General features: G+C 38.6%; 1 protein-coding gene across 1 annotated transcript in view; it reads right to left on the bottom strand.

Moving 5' to 3' along the window:
* Positions 1-428: 428 nt before the first annotated feature.
* DLAT (dihydrolipoamide S-acetyltransferase) overlaps positions 429-19,913 on the bottom strand; it is a 32,744-nt gene continuing 13,259 nt past the window's right edge. The window contains exons 8-14 of the mRNA XM_043899110.1: positions 14,735-14,802; positions 13,595-13,687; positions 13,098-13,205; positions 10,296-10,411; positions 4,102-4,264; positions 3,003-3,139; positions 429-2,420 (exon numbers count right to left, since the gene is read on the bottom strand). Of these exons, the coding sequence (XP_043755045.1) occupies positions 2,291-2,420; positions 3,003-3,139; positions 4,102-4,264; positions 10,296-10,411; positions 13,098-13,205; positions 13,595-13,687; positions 14,735-14,802 (815 nt within the window). The 3' untranslated portion in view covers positions 429-2,290. The remainder of the gene's footprint in view (positions 2,421-3,002; positions 3,140-4,101; positions 4,265-10,295; positions 10,412-13,097; positions 13,206-13,594; positions 13,688-14,734; positions 14,803-19,913) is intronic.

Below are 19,913 nucleotides of genomic sequence, written 5' to 3'. Positions count from 1 at the left end.
GATTCTTGTACCAACTTGGTTTGAGAGATTAGGAATTAGTAGTGATTATTTCCTCATGTCCTCCAGAGTTTATGCATTACTGAGTGATGAGAATTCCTTACAGTGCATTCCTAGGACTGCTCGCACTGGGCAACTTCTGTAGTCCAGGCCTTGGGATACTACTTCACTCACAAACCTCAGGAATGGAGTTTATAGCTAGCAGAGCCAGACCACTCTTCCTTCTTGCTATGTGCCACCTCCTAACAAGAGGGCTCCTTGAGCCTGAAGGTTAGATTATATGCTCCCAAACTCAGAACTTATTTTACCAATTCTATAAACTCAAAATGTATCTGTATTAAGAGCTTACCATATACATAGCTGTTCTTGGTCTTAAAAACTCGAATGTGAAAAATAATTACCAACAAATCAAAAATATTAGACAAGACACATTGAAAACATATAGTTTAATTTTCAAACAATCTAATTTGAACCAAAACACTATTTCTAACACTTGTTCATTCCAGCTGGTAAGGGAAATAAACTGAATCCAAATTTAGATGATAGCTCAGGTTAATTTTTAACTCAGAACAATTTCTATTAGAATGCAACTTTTAAATTTTTCTCTCAAGGGAACAACAGAGCCATAAACACCACCAAATAATGAATTCTCTTTGAAGTTTCATGTATGTGACCCAGATGTGGCTCATACTGCTGATGGTCCCTTGTTATAAGTTTGTTCCTTCTCCATAGTCTTCAAGCTAAAATCACTACTGAAAAGTCAGATTCACGTGTTATTTTCATCATAATACAGCAAGGAAAATATTTCTGGAATATATGGAGTGTCACTTGTGCACCATGTAATAATGAACACTTAGAAACAGATTCAACATTGAAAGACCTAAATTTCAGGGAATAGTTCTGCATATTACATTTTACAAGGAGGATCAGATTTGTTAATAGTTATAAACAATTCCAAATTTATTTATTAAATCACATCAATTCCATAGAAAGTCTAGAATTGTGATAATGTTTCTAATTCATTTTTATTATCCTGAATATCACCCCCCCCACCCCCCCCCCCCCCCACAGAAAGGCAAATTGTAACAAAATGGAAAATAAATATTTAGGCTGATAAGGTAGCAAACAACCTAAATAATCTTTTTCTCTCTGACAGGATTTTAGGGTTTTCTTATTTTACATGAGACAACATTGGGGTGGAAAAACATAGAACACTTCTTTTTGTACACATTTAACATTTTCCACTTTATCCAAGACCAGAAATGACCAGTTTGTTCCGGTCATCATCTTTTATCACTCCAAACTATCCACTGGTGTATCTCTCCCCTTTTTCTTTTTAGACGCAACTTGGTGATAAATGGACTTTGGCACATATCTTACTAGGAACCATATTTACATATATACACTTATTCCATTCCACAGTTACTTGATACAAGTTTTTCAAGTATTTAAGTAATAAATCCTACTAATTAAGTTCATTTGCAAGTAACCACTATTTAATTTTACAGGAAAAATTCTACTTTCACAAAAATTCTATAAGCATATTCTTTTATTTGAGGCAATTATAGAATTCTGCTCTCACAATGACACATTTAAATTATTTAAATAGACACCCACACAAATTCTCACTTATACCAAGGAGCTGGTTCATATTTATATCTTCATCTCAAGAGGAGAAAACAACCATTTCTGAATTCATAGAAAAATAAAGAACAGCTGGTTGAACAGTCCTATGAAAATGTTGACTTTTAAAGTTTTCTTGTATTTTCCTTCAAGTTCTCCATGCTTCCCATCCATGATAAACCAAGATTTATGTAACACAAAATTTCAAATTAGGCTTAAATTCCAAAATCAAGTTTCAGTTCAAATTCTTTCTCCAAAAGAACTAGTTTTTCTGACTTCTCTTTTCTCAAATCTCATCAAAACATTTGAGGTAATTAAATTTCAAAAACTTAATGTCTCATCAAGGTTACTTTTATGTGCCTGTCTCAATAGGGAACCACAATTCTACCTCTGCATTTCCAGTGGAAGGACTTACCACCAGAGGGCTATGCCATAGGCCCCTTTACCTGGAGTACGCAGCTTAAAATCTGGTGTTTATTAAATGTGCACAATATTGGGATGTAATTGGCATTTTAAAAAATTCAGTAATGCCCATTACAAATATCTGGACAGACTCAAAAATAACTGGTTAACCTTAAAATAAAAAGAGAACCACCATTTAATAACATATTAATACCTTGGTAAGAATGAAACAGTGTGACCTAGGAGAGTCTAGAAATTCTTGGATTAATTATAACAACATGGTGATGGGTTTTTCAAGGTACTTTCTAAACTCAGCAAGCCACTGGGCTCCAACTGCTCCATCGACAACCCGATGATCACAACTGAGTGTAACAGACATCATGCTGGCCACATCAAATCTAGAAAAAGATTAAAAAAACATTATTAGGTACTCTAAAAGCAATCACTAGATGTTAGCTAGTAACCAGCCCAAATGCCAACTCCTAACTTACAATCCCAACCAGCTAACATTATTTTTCACTTACTCTTCATGGGTTGTACACCTCTAGCTCAAATCAATCGTTTGAAGAAACAAACCAAACAATCATCTGAAGGATACAGGTCAGGAAACAACAGCCCACAGGCCAAATCCTACCAAACACAGATTTACTGGAATACGTTTATGTACTGCCTATGCCTGCCTTCATACCACAATAGCCAAGTACTTGCGATAGCAACTGTATGACCCAGAAAAAATAAAACATTTACTAACTGGCTCTTTAAGAAAAATTATGCTGACCCCTGAGCTAGAGTAAATAAGACTTCCCATCTCAAATAGCAAAATAAGAAGAGCTGGTGCCCTGAGAAATTTAGATGTGCTTACATCTAACTGTGTGTGAAGCTCCAGTATGCCACACCAATAATTATAAAACCTAAGATTCAAAGTCAGGTATACTGTAATGAAAGTAAGTTTACAACTCCCTCTCCATTTTGGCACTTACCCTTTTTCATTATCTGCTGGAACCAGTCTATCCTCTGAAGCACCAATTGCCAAAATACATGCTTGAGGTGGGTTAATAATAGCAGAGAAGTTCTTAATCCCAAACATTCCTAAATTTGAGATTGTAAAAGTGCCACCCTAAAGGAAAAAAAAAGATTTAAAAACAGATCATGGTAACTGCTTGTCAATATAAATCAGAAAAAATGACAATGTTTTGTGAAAAGACCTTAAGATGTTTTACTTTAAGAAGGGATTCTTAGCAACATGGATGAACCTAGACATTATCATACTGAGCAAGTCAGAAAGAGAAAGACAAATACCATATGATACCATTTATATGTGCAATATAAAATATGACACAAATGAACTTATCTATGAAACAGAAACAGACTCACAGACATAGAGAACAGACTCATGGTTAAGGGTTCAATTGAGAGTTTGGGATTAACAGATACAAACTATTAGATATAGGATGGATATACAACGAGGTCCTACTGTATAGCACAGGGAACTATATTCAATATCCTGTGGTAAACCATAATGGAAAAGAATATGAAAAAGAATGTATATACATGTATAACTGAGACATTCTGCTGTACAACAGAAATTAACACATTGTAAATCGACTATACTGGAATAATATATTTTCTAAAAGAAGGACTCAACTACCATTAAAAAAAGGAAAATGGTAAGTATATGAGGTGACAGATACATTAATTACCTTGTCACGATCACAGAGTATACATATATCAAAACAACAAGTTGTACACCTTAAATATATACAATTTCTATTTACTAATTACACATAAAGGTGAAGGGGAAAAAAATAAAAAACTGAATGGGGTACACTTTGCTGAAAACACATCACTATAGCAACATGAACACAAATCAGTCGTGTGGCTTTTGCACACTACTTGAAAAACTTCTTTTTTTCAGCTTTTGATGGGTTACTCAATTTTTCTTTCAAGACCTTCTGTCAGTGAGAACACAAGGCAGAATCAAAAAGTGGAAAATGCAATAAAAGCATAAGGCCAACTTTAAAAATAATACAGTTCACTAAAATAACATAGTAACATTCACAAAGTAAATACACATCTTACCTGGAACTCATGTGGTTGTAGTTTACCCTCTCGTGCTTTGGTTGCTAAAGAAACAACATCATTAGCAATGGTTTCCAGTCCTTTTATATGTGCATTAAACACAATCGGTGTGATGAGTCCTGCAGGAGTACTGACTGCAACACTGATATCAACAACATGATTTCTATTTAAAAAGAAAAAAAGAAAAGTAAAACTCAGTAATCATCAACTGTTAAGAGTCTGTGTCAGGCTAAGCAAGAATAGTGGTATTCAGTCTGTGTTACTTTTTAGCCAGAGAGATCTTGCCTGGTTTTTCAGTTTTACTATGCCCTCTCTCAGACCTGAACTTTTTATTTTTTTAGATCCGCACTTTTTAAAAAGGAATGAGAAATGTGTCAGTAGGTTGGCTTCACATGTACTCACTAACTACCCCTTATCTGCATTGACCAACATCACGAACATAATTGGGGAAAAAACGTTCAGCATCCAGTGAGAACTGAAAAGAGCTCCTTAGATTTATGAGATGAAGAGGACTAGCTGGAGCTTCGTCTGCAAGCAGAGCTTGAGCCGATAAAAGGAAGACTGAAGGGAAAGAACTGCATGGGGGGAGAAACAGGAGTGCTCACATGGTAGGGTGGTAGTGCAGTCTCAGAACATAAAAGCAGGATTCCTCATCTTTTCTATGCTACAGACACTGTTGCATTTGGGTCCCTTCTCATAATTTTTAAACACAGGAAACAAAATACTCACAAAAAAAAAGCAAAAAAAAAAAAACTCCCCCCAAAACAAAATATACTGAAATTCAGTTACTGAACTATTCCAAAAACAAAACTGTGATATATGTGCTTCAAAAATCTTGCAGCAGATCTAATTATGGCTATGCTTTTGGAGTCGTGATATATTTTAAGACATCTGTAACAACCACAATGCATATGAAAACAACTTGATTTTTATTTGGTCATCAGCACAAGTATTAAAACACCTCTTTGATTTGTTCTCTATAATAGGAGAAAATCCTAAATTTCACACTGAAAGTAAAAGTCACTTAGTTGTGTTCAACTCTTTGCGACCCCATGAACTATACAGTCCATGGAATTCTCTAGGCCAGAATACTAGAGTGGATACCCTTTCCCTTCTCCAGGGGATCTTCCCAACCCAGGGATCGAACCCAGGTCTTCCACATTGCAGGTGGATTCTTTAACAGCTGAGCTACAAGGGAAGCCCAAGAATACTGCCATGGGTAGCCTATCCCTTCTCCAGCACATCTTCCTGACCCAGGAATCGAACTGGGGTCTCCTGCAATGCAGGCAGATTCTTTACCAACTGAGCTATCAGGGAAGCCCAAAATTTCACAATAAAGATTAGTAAAAAAGAATTATATTCCCCCCCCAACCAAGTTCCCAAACTCCTGAACTGTATCAGGATCTCCTTAAGGGTTGTCTGTGTAAGGGCCCCTGCTAAAGTGTTCTGCAATTAAGAAAAAAGTTAACAAATGTTGGCAAGGATGAAAAGGGTAAGAAAGCATAAATTATAAATTGTTGGTGAGAATGCATCAATAAACTGGTGCAACCACTATAGGAAGAGAGTATGGAGGTTCCTTAAAAAAGTAAAATAGAACTATTGTATGATCCAGCAATTCCACTCCTGGGTATATATATCCAGAAAAATGAACATACCAATTAAAGACAGGGAAGCAACCCAAGTCCAAGTGCCCATCAACAGACAATGGACATCTCACTCACTCACACACACACATATACACACGCATAGGAATATTACTCAGCCATAAAAAAAGAATGAAATTCTACCATCTGCAGCCACATGGTTAGACCTAGGGAATATTATGCTTCAGGAAATAAATCAGAGAAAGACAAACACTGTATATCTTATATGTGGAATGTAAAAAGATTAATACAAATGGATGTACTTGCAAAACAGAAACACACTCACAGAGAAAACAAACTAATGGTCACCAAAGGAAAGAGGAAAGGGCAGAGTGACAAAGTGGGCGTGTATGACTAACAAACTACCACGTATGGAATAGATAAGCAACAAACATATATAGCACAGGGAATTATAGCCGTTACCTTGTAATAACTTATAAGGGAGTACAATCCACAAAAACACTGAATCACTATGTCATAATCCTAAAACTAATATAATTTTATAAATTGACTATCCTTCAACTTAGAAAAGATAAAACTTCACATGAAAAAAGGAACGCCAGCTCTTTGGAGATCATGGGTGCCGAGCCCCTGTGTGCCCCAGCTGGGCTCCAGCCAAGGCATCACACAGCAGCACTGCTTTCTTAATTACATTATCCTGTTATTACAACAATGTCTAAAAATATTCATAATACAGTAGGGATGGTGTTTCCTATCTTGTTCACTAGTCAATCCTAAAGGAAATCGATCCTGAATATTCATTGGAAGGGCTGATGCTGAAACGCCAATACTTGATGTAAAGAACCAACTCACTGGAAAAGACCCTGATGCTGGCAAAGACTGAGGGTTGAAGGGAGTGACAGAGGTTGAGATGGGTGGAGGGCATCACTGACTCAAAGGGCATGAGTTTGGGCAAACTCAGGGAGATGGTGAAGGACAGGGAAGTCCCATGGACTGCAAAGAGTCAGACATGACTAAGCGACTGAACAACAACAAAATCCAGTTAACACCGTATGTCCAGTAAATACTTGTTGAATAGCTGTATGAACACATAAATGAAGGGCATTTGGTAAGGATTAATAAATAATTCACAGAACCTGAGCTGCAACCACCATCCTTTCATCTAAGTAGTGTTTCCTTCAGATATTCTTAAAAGGTTAAACATAAATTTACCCTACAATCCAGCAGTTCCACTCCAAGGAGTCTACCCAAAAGAAATGAAGACATATATCAGTACAAAGAATTGTCCTCAAATGTTCATAACCATGCTCTCAAAGCTATGTCTATGTCTTAATCCCAGAGTCTATTGATGTGACCATATTTAGTAAAAAGGTCTTCACTGATATAATCACACCTTTGAGATGAGTTCACCCTGGGTTATCTGGGTGGGCCCTAAATCCAATGCCAACTGTCCTTCTAAGAGACAGAAGGGAAGACAAGGACACATGAAGGCCATGTGAAGCTGGAGCTGAGCAGCCCCAAGCCAAGGAATGCTGAAGCCGCCAGAGCTGGAAAGAGCAAGCAAGAGTTCACCCCAGAGCCTGTGCAGGGAGTAGGTCCTGCTGACACCTTAATTTCACACGTCTAACCTTCAGAACTAGGAGGGAGTAAATTTTTGTTAAGCCACAAATTTTGTGGTAATTTGTACTGGCAACCTTAGAAAACTAATATAGTCTCTAAAGAATAGTAAGACCCTCAGATGTTCTCTAATAGCAGGGTGACCAAGACGAAAATCAGGATCAGTAAACTATTTTTCAGTCTTGGGAAACATGTTTAGTTTTCTTGGGGAGTTTCAGATAGAAATTGAAACTTTTTTTTTTTTCTGAAAGAAACTTCAGAAAGAAATGATGATAAGCAATTTAAAAATCTGTACTATAATCAGTCTGGTCGGATGATGGGTTGTGTGTATGTGTTTGTAGAGAGGGTACAAAAAAGCTAAATTTTAACCTTCTTTAACAGAAAGGTGATAAATAAATGAAATGAAAAACTGAGAAAAAGGCAACAAAAAATGTTATTTAGAAATATGAAGGTAGATGGCAGATGCGGGAGCCAGGTCAGAAGCCGGGAGGAACCTGAAACGTCCTGTAGTTGTCTAAAGATTCTTCAAGCACTATGTCAAGCGACACACTTCTCTTTCTTCATGTGATTAAGATCAGGAATCTAAACTTATCTGAAAACCTAGAGAGGCACCATTTGTCCCCACTGGAATGGCACGTTTTGCAGAAATCATTGCCTATGGATTACATAGATGGAAGAGCAGGAGAAATACTAAAACGTCTGTTCACCTGACCCACATGCGTGTGGCAGCCCAAGGCTTTGTTGTGGGAGCAGTGACTCTTGATATGGGCGATTCCCTGTATCAAGAATTCTGGGCAAAACCTAAACCTTACAAGAGGAGATGCCATCTTGGCCTTGGTGGTGCTTGCTTTAGTTAGACATCTCATATTGAGGTTATATGTTTATGATGAAAATAAACTGTTTGGGTCAGACAAGAACACGGTAATTTCAATACTGGCTTCCTTTCTTACAGGCTTGATTTGCCTGGTGACCAAGTTACTGGTGACTAGTTCACTAGCTAGGTCACTCAGGGGAGTCAGATTAACATAAAAGAAACATGTCACTTTTAAATATACTTGATAGTGTTACCTGTCCACCTTCTCAAACCCTTCTGATGAAATTAGTTCTAAAGAGGACAACATGCCAATCCTGAAAATGCTCCCAGTGGCTGCAGAATAATCATATGCTTTTGATGTAATATAGGAATCCTATTTACCCCATTTAGTTTAACTCTCTGACTGCCTTGTGGACTAAGTACTGTTTTAAGGGATCCAGGTTCGATCCCTGGGTCGGGAAGATCCCCTGGAGAAGGAAATGGCAACCCACTTCAGTACTCTTGCCTAGAAAATCCCACAGATGGAGAAGCCTGGTGGGTTACAGTCCATGGGGTCTCAAAGAGTTGGACATGACTGAGCGACTTCACTTCACTTGGCTTTTGAGGAACCCTTTCAGAACAGTGCATGGAATACAACATTATAAACCTCCCTGAAAGTCTGTGTGTGTTTTTAAACCAAACCTCAAAAAGCTGGTAACAGAGCCACTTTGAAGTATAACTTACTTTAGAATCATAGTTGTAAACATGAGAATAACTTAATTGTAGATCCCTTTTAGCTCTTTTGTAATTGCAAAATTATATTTTGCTGCTGTTATATTAGAATAATTTTAAGTGTTATTTTGAAATAGAAATGTGCATTTTAAGTGCTAATGCAAAGGTAAATGAAAAACACTTTTTAAATGTGTGTAGTATGTTCATTTTCTCTAAAAGAATCATAAATTAAATGAATTGCCTATAATGGAAGTGATTTATGAGCCAGCTGGTTTGGTCAGACAGTATGCAAACTTTCGTATACCACAAACTTTGTTCTGCTGCACTGATGAAATTCTCTTGACCCTGAATTCACATTCCATAGTGATAACACTATAAACATAGTGTTATTAAAGTAAGTGAACACATCAAAAAAAAAAAAGAGATATGAAAAGTGAAATTAGTCACTCAGTCATTTCTAATTCTTTGTGACCCCGTGGACTTTAGCCCACCAGGTTCCTCTGTTCATGGAATTCTCCAGGCAAGAATACTGGAGTGGGTAGCCATCTCCTTCTCCAGGGGATCTTCCTGACCCAGGGATCGAACCTGGGTCTCCTGCATTGCAGGCAGATTCTTTACCAACTGAGCCACCAGGGAAGCCCAAAGAAACATGAAAGTAAATACCAAAAGAAATAATAGTTTAAAGGCTGTGTTTGCCTCTTGGGAGTGGACCTCAGATAAAGGCTGAGCAGGTCACCATAAGCCACGAATTAATATTATAAAGTATATACTATTATTGTAACAAAAATTAATAATATAAAACCATCTACATAGTAGAAAAAGGCTAGACTGAGTCAGAATGCTGGTTCCAATCCCAGTTCTGCTGCTTACTAACATATGAACTCAGGGAGAAATTCATCTTACTGAGCCTCAGTTTCTTCATCTGAAAAATAGGAGTAAAAGCACCTACCTCACAAGGTGGTCCTAAGAATTAAATGGGACAACATGCGAAAGACACTAAGCACCATGCCAGTCACATGATACCCTAATATTAACAAATACTGCTTTTTGGTTTTGTTTTCAATTTTGTCACCACTAAAGTTTAGCAGAACTAATTGGTGAACAAAACCATTTCAATCCTGCCTTGTGAGAGTCATTATCAACTTAATTATACATATCTGTACACTTCTCTCCCTTCCCTGAACTCTTAAGCATCTGTAGTCTTTACTGATTAAATTTAGCATGGTCTCAGAAATAATTTTATGTTGTTTTCAAATTGTTTTGCCCATGGAAGTCATCTCCCACTCCGTATTCTGTTTCTTCTTACTCCCTACACTCCTACTTATACATTAGACAACACACACAAAAAACTGCTGCTGGATGGATGGATAGATAGATAGATAGATAGATAGATAAATAGATGGATGTATAGATACAGAACACAACTTCCCTAAAAGGGTTATACTTACTGTCTTATAACTGTGTCCAACCAAGAAGAATTTGCTTCAGGAACTTTTAAACATGCCAAAGCTGAAGCTTTTATAATGAAGTCATTGACGGAAATTTTGCTTTTTCCTTCTAACATCTGCAAAGTAAAGAAACCATTATAGTTTCTTAAATTCTCTTCTCGAAGACTAAAACTATATAATCTTGAGGAGGTGGGAGGGGATGGATATACAAATGTCCTGGGGTAGAAAGGATGAAAAGAAACCAAAAGTTCTTTCTTTTTCATCTTTTCTAATGTAGACCATACACCTGTTAAATTTCCTCCATAAGTTACAAAATAACTAAGCACTAAGTAGGTATGAAGACAAAGCAAACACACTGCTTCTTACCTACCTGAAGAGACTCAAGTAGTCTCATAGAATCCCAGTGACTATGTTAGGCTAAAATGGATCCATGGCAAAGTCGACTTTAACGATAAGCTTTAATCAAGGGTTAGAAAATGAAAATTCTCCAGAGTTTGCAGATGACATGATCCTCTACGGAGAAAACCCTAAAGACTCTACCAGAAAATTACTAGAGCTAATCAATGAATACAGTAAAGTTGCAGGATATAAAATTAACACACAGAAATCCTTTGCATTCCTGTACACTAACAATGAGGAAACAGAAAGAGAAATTAAGGAAACAATACCACTCACCATTGCAACAAAAAGAATAAAATACTTAGGAGTATATCTACCTAAAGAAACAAAAACCTATATATAGAAACTATATATAGAAAACTATAAAACACTGATGAAAGAAATCAAAGAGGACACAAATAGATGGAGAAACATATCGTGTTCATGGATTGGAAGAATCAATACTGTGAAAATGAGCATACTACCCAAAGCAATCTATAGATTCAATGCAATCCCTATCAAGCTACCAACGGTATTTTTCACAGAACTAGAGCAAATAATTTCATAATTTGTATGGAAATACAAAAAACCTTGAATAGCCAAAGCAATCTTGAGAAAGAAGAATGGAACTGGAGGAATCAAACTGCCAGACTTCAGGCTCTACTACAAAGCCACAGTCATCAAGACAGTATGGTACTGGCAGAAAGACAGAAATATAGATCAATGGAACAAAATAGAAAGCCCAGAGATAAATCCAGGTACCTATGGACACCTTATCTTTGACAAAGAAGCCAAGAATATACAATGGAAAAAAGACAACCTCTTTAGCAAGTGGTGCTGGGAAAACTCGTCAACCACGTGTAAAAGAATGAAACTAGAACACTCTCTAACACCATACACAAAAATAAACTCAAAATGGATTAAAGATCTAAATGTAAGACCAGAAACTATAAAACTCCTAGAGGATTGCTTCTCGGCCTTTTGGCTAAGATCAAGTGTAAAACTTCTAGAGGAGGACATAGGCAAAACACTCTCTGACATAAATCACAGCAAGATTCTCTATGACCCACCTCCCAGAATATTGGAAAATAAAAAATAAACAAATAGGACCTAATTAAATGTAAAAGCTTTTGCACAACAAAGGAAACTATAAGCAAGGTGAAAAGATAGCCTTCAGAATGGGAGAAAATAATAGCAAATGAAGCAACAAAGGATTAATCTCAAAAATAAACAAGCAACACCTGCAGCTCAATTCCAGAAAAATAAATGACCCAATCAAAAAATGGGCCAAAGAACTAAACAGACATTGCTCCAAAGAAGACATACAGATGGCTAACAAACACATGAAAAGATGCTCAACATCACTCATTATCAGAGAAATGCAAATCAAAACCACAGTGAGGTACCATTACACGCCAGTCAGGATGGCTGCTATCCAAAAGTCTACAAGCAATAAATGCTGGAGAGGGTGTGGAGAAAAGGGAACCCTCTTACACTGTTGGTGGGAATGCAAACTAGTACAGCCACTATGGAGAACAGTGTAGAGATTCCTTAAAAAACTGGAAATAGAACTGCCGTATGACCCAGCAATCCCGCTGCTGGGCATACACACTGAGGAAACCAGAACTGAAAGAGACACGTGTACCCCAATGTTCATCACAGCACTGTTTATAATAGCCAGGACATGGAAGCAACCTAGATGCCCATCAGCAGACGAATGGATAAGGAAGCTGTGGTACACATACACCATGGAATATTACTCAGCCATTAAAAAGAATACATTTGAATCAGTTCTAATGAGATGGATGAAACTGGAGTCCATTATACAGTGAAGTAAGCCAGAAAGATAAACACCAATACAGTATACTAACGCATACATATGGAATTTAGAAAGATGGTTAACAATAACCCTATATGCAAGACAGAAAAAGAGAGACAGATGTATAGAACAGACTTTTGGACTCTATGGGAGAAGGCAAGGGTGGGATGATCTGAGAAAATAGCATTGAAACATGTATACTATCAAGTGTGAAACAGATCACCAGCCTAGGTTGGATGCATGAGACAAGTGCTCAGGGCTGGTGCACTGGGATGACCAGAGGGATGAGATGGGGAAGGAGGTGGGAGGGGGATTCAGGATGGGGAACACATGTTAATCCATGGCTGATTCATGTCAATGTATGGGAAAAACCAATTAGCCTCCAACTAATAAAAAATAAAGGAAAAAAAAATTAAAATTAAAAAAAAAGAAAGAAAGAAAATTCTCCAGGATATTTTCTGCAAGTTAAAATTAAGATGACATCCACTTTCCATCATCAACTGGCATTTATAACAAAATACAATACAGGAACAAAAATGTAAATATTCAGTGAAGGAAAACAAGATTTTTAGAATTTATAGAGGCTGAATTTCCAGACCTTTTACCTTATTAAGTTCTTTTCGTACCAACAAAACTTCTCCCATATTTACATCAATAGAAAGGTAATAATGAGGTATGGTTTGTTTAGATTGCATTAACCGCTGTGCAATGACCTGAAATCAAAAGAGAATAAAAAATCAATTATCTTGAGTTGAGATGAGATGTTATCTATTCAGCACTCTGTTTGCCCCTTTACCCTGCTCCCTGGTGATGCCTACCCGATGTATTATGTATTATTAGAACTGAAAGATGTAGGACTGGAGCACAGTTTAGCCCCTTGTAGTAGTATTTAATCAGAACACAGTGTTTGTGTATTCTAAGAATTCAACTGGCCAAACCAAACATCTACTAAATGAATCATCGAAGATCCACAATTTTAAAAAGTCTCCTCTTATTTTTTTTTTTCCTTCTTCTTAGTGTTTTAAACTATGGATGCAACTGAACAATCAGAGTAAAGATGTCCCCAACAGCTTGAGTTCTGGAGTTATGGTAATACTCTTACTCGGCGAATGTTGCTGATTGGGATATCTGTGAAGATGCCTGTAGGAACTGGAGTCACTCCTGGACTTGGAGGAGGCACAGCGGCTGCTGGAGTCTAGAGAGAGGTAAGAAAGTTCTTAGGAACTGTGGCTTAGTCTTAGCATCAGCAACTGTGAACTACTGTTAGTGATTCTTTTACAGATGGCAAAGTAAAAATTAAAGAGCTTACAGAAAAATAACTACTTCTATTCCAAGGGAGCAAAAGGGATTCAGATCTGGACTGTGCTTGTTTAAGAGTTGTTTTTAATTTTCATACTTGGAATTGGGTAATCATATTTTAAGTGTCATTTTTCTATGACTAGTTTATATCACAATTTTGTTTTTGCAATATTTTCCTCAAGAAAAACAATCAAAGCATTCTTAAATTGAAAAGACTGAGATAAATACAAAGAAGGTATTGTATTTTCCTGGATAGTGTCAATAAAAAATAGTGACAAATATTTCATTTTAAACCAAACATCTAAATAACTAAATCATTATCCTTACTTATAGCTGATTATCTTAGCACCTTTGCTGATCAGAGTTGACGATGTGGATTTAATCCCTCTTTGGACTAATTAACCACATAAAACTCAAACCCAAGTCAAGCATGCTTTTAAAAGTAGTGTCTGAGTGAGATAATATGTTAGGAAAACTTTAGTATCTCTACTCAAAAAACAAAAACAACTTGGAAGGATTTCGATGTAGTATAGCATCTTTGGGACTTCCCCCATAGCTCAGTTGGTAAAGAATCTGCCTGCAATGCAGGAGACCAGGGTTAAATTCCTGGGTCGGGAAGATCCTCTGGAGAAGGAAATGGCAACCCACTCCAGTATCCTAGCCTGGAGAATCCCATGGACAGAGGAGCCTGGCAGGCTACAGTCCATGGGATCGCAAGAGTCGGACATGACTTAACAACTAAACCATCACCGTCGCATCTTTGCTTTTGTATATGAATAACAACACATTCACACTTATATACTGTCAGCCAGTAAAATCAGACAAAAAAAACACAGCACTGATTAAGCTATTTCACTCATTGTATGCAAGGGTCTAACAGGCTGGACAAAGCACTCTGCAGACAAAACTGCAACCAGAATTTAAAAAGCCAAATAGAACTCACAGGAGCAGCTTTAGTAGGCACAAAGGAGTCAATGTCCTTCTTGATGATTCTGCCATCTGGTCCTGTCCCTGGAGGAGACACAGAAATACCATGTATGGGAGAGTGAACCGCAGATTCCTCAAGGAGATCAGCACTGTGATCCAGAAGCACAAGTTCCTAGAGGTTCTCTACCACAGACCCTCTGAAGGGGCCACTGCCTCAATCATGCCCCTTAAACATTTCTCTAAAAAATACCAGCTTCGGTCACCTCCTCTTGGTTAGCTCCAAAACACCCTTTCTTAACTCTGAAAAGATCTCATTTGGGTTCTACATTTACTTCATGTTAAAGAATTATCTTTCTACAGACATGGTAACAATTATTTTGAACAAACCAGATAATTTTTTTTTACTGTGAAATAGCATGAATAACTTTCAGATGCAATGATCTCATCTTTTAGAATCATTCAATCCATATGTGGTCTCCATCATTCACAACTTTCTCATAGCAGCCAAGGTTCTATACTGGCTTGTGTTAGAGATTATGAAGGAAATAGCCATCATGTTGCACATGAGAAAAGATCTTCAAAGTTCCCTCAACAGGCTTAGTTTTACTTTCATTCAGTTTGTTTCCTCTTCCCATTCATGGCCTCTTAGGTTTAACATTACACCTAAGTAGAGAATTCTGGATCTTAATTCTAAGGAAATTCAGTATTAAAATACCCTTTACCCTTGCCCACTTCTAAAAAAATTTGGTCAAACTGATTCATCTTCCTCCAAAGAAGACAGTTCACCCCAAGTCCTCTCCTTCATTATGAAAACTGGTTGGCTAAGACTGTGTATCCATACCAGGAGCTAGAACAGAGGTGGCAGCACACCTATCAGATCCCCTCCTCACAAAGGACAGAAACCATAGCCGTCCTTGCAGCCAAGGCTAATCTCAGCCCTGTCGTTCCTCAAGATGAGGAAACTGCAGGACCACCTGTCTTATGCTAATCTTCAGCCACCCATAAGAACTCCCTCTGAGGAGTTGGTAGAAATCTTTGAGATTCTTTTGCTTATCTCCCTAGGAAGGCATAACAGATCATCATAAGGCAGTATAGTATAAAGGGAAGAACACTAGACTAGGAGTGAAAAATGTAGGGCTGCTGTCAAATATAAACTAGACAGATGACTACAGTCACTTAATCTCATCTGCTCTTTAGTCTCATCTGTAGGATAGATTATCATACCAGACCCTGCTGATGGGTCTGTCATGAAGATAAAATGGGACAGTGACGTGAAAATGCTCTGCATCAAAGAAATATAAACCATAATGTGGGTAGCTCTGAGACAAATCAAACTCTGAACATCAGGGTTTAGGCTTTCAAAACAGCTTCTCCCAAAATGATCACATTTTGGTCAAATTTAGTGAGCAACCTGTCCCTTGGGAAGGGGGTAGAGGTGAGGATTGGAGATTGAGTGCAATAACCAATGGCCAATGATACAATCCGGCTTTCCAGGTGGTGCAGTGGTAAAGAATCCGCCTGCTAATGAGGGAGATGCAAGAGATGTAGGTTCAATCCCTAGGTCAGGAAGATCCCCTGGAGAAGGAAATGGCAACCCACTCCAGTATTCTTGCCTGGAAAATATCATGGACAGAAGAGCCTGGCGGGCTCAAAGAGTCGGACATGACTGAGCAATTGAGCACACACATACAATGGTTCAATCAACCATGCCTGTAAAGGGGCAACCACGCCCCTATAAAAATAAAAACTCCTGAACCAGACCTGGAAGGCTTCTGGGTTGGTGCACATATTAACGTGCCAAGGAGTTGGTGCTCCCACCAGAGCACCCATACTCTCTTATGCATCTCTTCCATTTGACTGTTCCTGAATTGTATCTTTTACAATAAATAGGCAACAGTAAAGTGCTTTGCTTTAGTTCTGTGAATCATTCTAATGATTATCAAACCTGAGGAAGGGGGTCTTAGGCACTTCTGGTTTATAGCCCATGGAAAACAAATATGGGTGGTCCCCAGGACTCACAACTGCCCCCTGAAATGAGGGCAGACTTGTGGGACTGGACCCTTAAACCTGTGGAGTCTGATGCTAACTCTGGAGAGTTAGTGTCAGAACAGGATTGAACTGTTGGTTATCCGGGTGGTGTCACAGAACTGACTGATGGTCTGGAAAAATATCATTACATGTTAGAGTTGTTGTCAGAAAACACTAACTGCTGATCCTCTCAGCTCACTTATTTTAAACCATTCCTTCCACCCACGGCAAAATTTCTTCCACTTCATCAAGACTGACTCCTCCACTCTCATCATCTGTTGTCAGCCTCCTGTCTTCACGTCCTCCTTACCCAGGCTACGCTCTACGGATCATTGTTACCATCACTGTCCGGGCAAGCTCTATAACACAGGCCTTCTCAGTGCCAGCACCAGAGTAGTTTAACATTGCTGGGAGAAGGAAGTACACACCTAGCTGACTGACCGCACTATAAATCAGAGACATAAATCTAAAACAGACTCACAAAACTACCCAGAAGATAAATTGTTTCTCCTGAAGTCACTTTCACAATCTCTGAGAACAGTATTTCACAGTCTCTCTAACCTCAAACCTTCCCACACTAACTCTACAGCACGTCGCCTCACTTTATACTTTTTTGGCCATGCTGAGCAGCTTGCAGGATCTGTTCCCCAACCAGGGATTGAACTCGGGCCACAGTACTGAAAGCACCAAGTCCTAGCCACTAAACCACCAGGGAACTCCTCGCTCACTTTATATTTTACTGAACAAACAGCAGCAACCAGACAGGTTCATCCTCATCTGTTGCCACCAAACCTGTAAAACCACCCCATATTCTCTTCCCTCCTATAAAAACAGACAGACTGTCCTAATACCTATCCAAGAGCAATTTCATCCCCTTTTGCGTTCTCAGAACTTTATTCCTTGCCAAATTATTCTGCATCATCAATTTATCCCTTTCTATTAGACCACTGGTTCTCAACAAGGCAATTTTGCAGTTTGGCCGGGGGGGGCATCTGGCAATGTTTGAAATGTTTTTTAGTTGTTACAAGTGGGGGATGCTACTACCCTGTAGCGATTAAGAGCTAAGGATGCTACTAAACATGCTACAATGCAGAGGAACCCCACCCTCACTCCACCAAGAAGAACTGTTATTTAGTCACTAAGTCATGTCTAACTCTTTTGCTACCCCATGAACTGCAGCACACCAGGCTCTTCTCTCCATAGGATTTCCCAGGTAAGAATACTAGAGTGTATTGTCATTTCCTTCTCCAGAGGATCTTCCCGACCCAGGGGTTGCAACCGTGTCTCCTGCATTGGCAGGTGAATACTTTACCACTGAGTCACCAGTTCCATTCAGTTACTCAGTCATGTACAACTCTTTGCGAACCCATGGACCACAGCACACCAGGCCTCCCTGTCCATCACCAACTCCCAGAGTTTACTCAAACTCATGTTCATTGAGTCGGTGATGCCATCCAACCATCTCATCCTCTGTCGTTGCTTTCTCCTCCTGCCTTCAATCTTTCCCAGAATCAGGATCTTTTCCAATGAGTCAGTTCTTCGCATCAGGTGGCCAAAGTATTGGAGTTTCAGCTTCAGCGTTCAGTCCTTCCAATGAATATTCAGGACTGATTTCCTTTAGGATGGACTGGTTGGGTCTCCTTGCAGTTCAAGGGACTCTCAAGAGTCTTCTCCAACACCACAGCTCAAAAGCATCAATTCTTCTGTGCTCAGCTTTCTTTGTAGTGCAACTCTCACATCCATACATGACTACTGGAAAAACCATAGCTTTGATTAGATGAACCTGTCTTGGCAAGGTACTGTCTCTGCTTTTTAATAAGCTGTCTACGTTGGTCATTAACTTTTCTTCTAAGAAGCAAGCGTTTTTTAATTTCATGGCTGCAGTCACCACCTGCAGTGATTTTGGAGCCCCCAAAAATAAAGTCTGTCACTGTTTCCCCATCTATTTGCCATGAAGTGATGGGACCAGATGCCATGATCTTAGTTTTCTGAATGTTGAATTTTAAGCCAACTTTTTCACTCTCCTCTTTCACTTTCATCAAGAGGTTCTTTAGTTCTTCACTTTCTGCCATAAGGGTAGTGTCATCTGCACATCTGAGGTTATTGATATTTCTCCCAGCAATGTTGATTCCAGCTTGTCCTTCATCCAGTCCAGCATTTCGCATGATGTACTCTGCATACAAATTAAATAAGCAGGGTGACAATATACAGCCCTGACGTACTCCTTTCCCGATATGGAACCAGTCTGTTGATCCATGTCCGGTTCTAACTGTTGCTTCCTGACCTGCATACAGATTTCTCAGGAGGCAGGTAAGTTTGTCTGGTATTCCCATCTCTTTCAGAATTTTCCACAGTTTGTTGTGATCCACAGTCAAAGGCTTTGCATAGTCAATAAAGCAGAAGTAGATGTTTTTCTGGAACTCTCTTGCTTTTTCTGTGATCCAGCGGATGTTGGCAATTTGATCTCTGGTCCTCTACCTTTTCTAAATCCAGCTTGAACATCTGGAAGTTCATGGTTCAACTACTGTTGAAGCCTGGCTTGGAGAATTTTGAACATTACTTTACTAGTCTGTGAGATGAGTGCAATCATGTGGTAGTTTGAGCATTCTTTGGGATTGCCTTTCTTTGGGATTGGAATGAAAATTACCTTTTCCAGTCCTGTGGCCACTGCTGAGTTTTCCAAATTTGCTGGCATATTGAGTGCAGCACTCTCACGACATCATCTTTTAGGATTTGAAATAGCTCAACTGGAATTCCATCACCTCCACTAGCTTTGTTCATAGTGATACTTCCTAAGGCCCACTTGACTTCACATTCCAGGATGTCTGGCTCTAGGTGAGTGATCATACCATCATGGTTATCTGGGTCATGAAGATCTTTTTTGTATGGTTCTGTGTATTCTTGCCACCTCTTCTTAATATCTTCCGCTTCTGTTAGGTCCACACCATTTCTGTCCTCTATTGTGCCCATCGTTGCATGAAAAGTTCCCTCGGTATCTCTCATTTTCTTGAAGAGATCTCTGGTCTTTCCCATTCTATTGTTTTCCTCTATTTCTCTGCACTCATCACTGAGGAAGGCTTTCTTATCTCTCCTTGCTATTCTTTGGAACTCTACATTCAGATGGGTATATCTTTCCTTTTCTTCTTTGCTTTTCACTTCTCTTCTTA

This window comes from Cervus elaphus, chromosome 1 (genome assembly GCF_910594005.1).
Source record: "Cervus elaphus chromosome 1, mCerEla1.1, whole genome shotgun sequence".
Lineage (NCBI taxonomy): Eukaryota > Metazoa > Chordata > Mammalia > Artiodactyla > Cervidae > Cervus > Cervus elaphus.
This window is presented reverse-complemented; position numbering and strand designations above follow the sequence as displayed.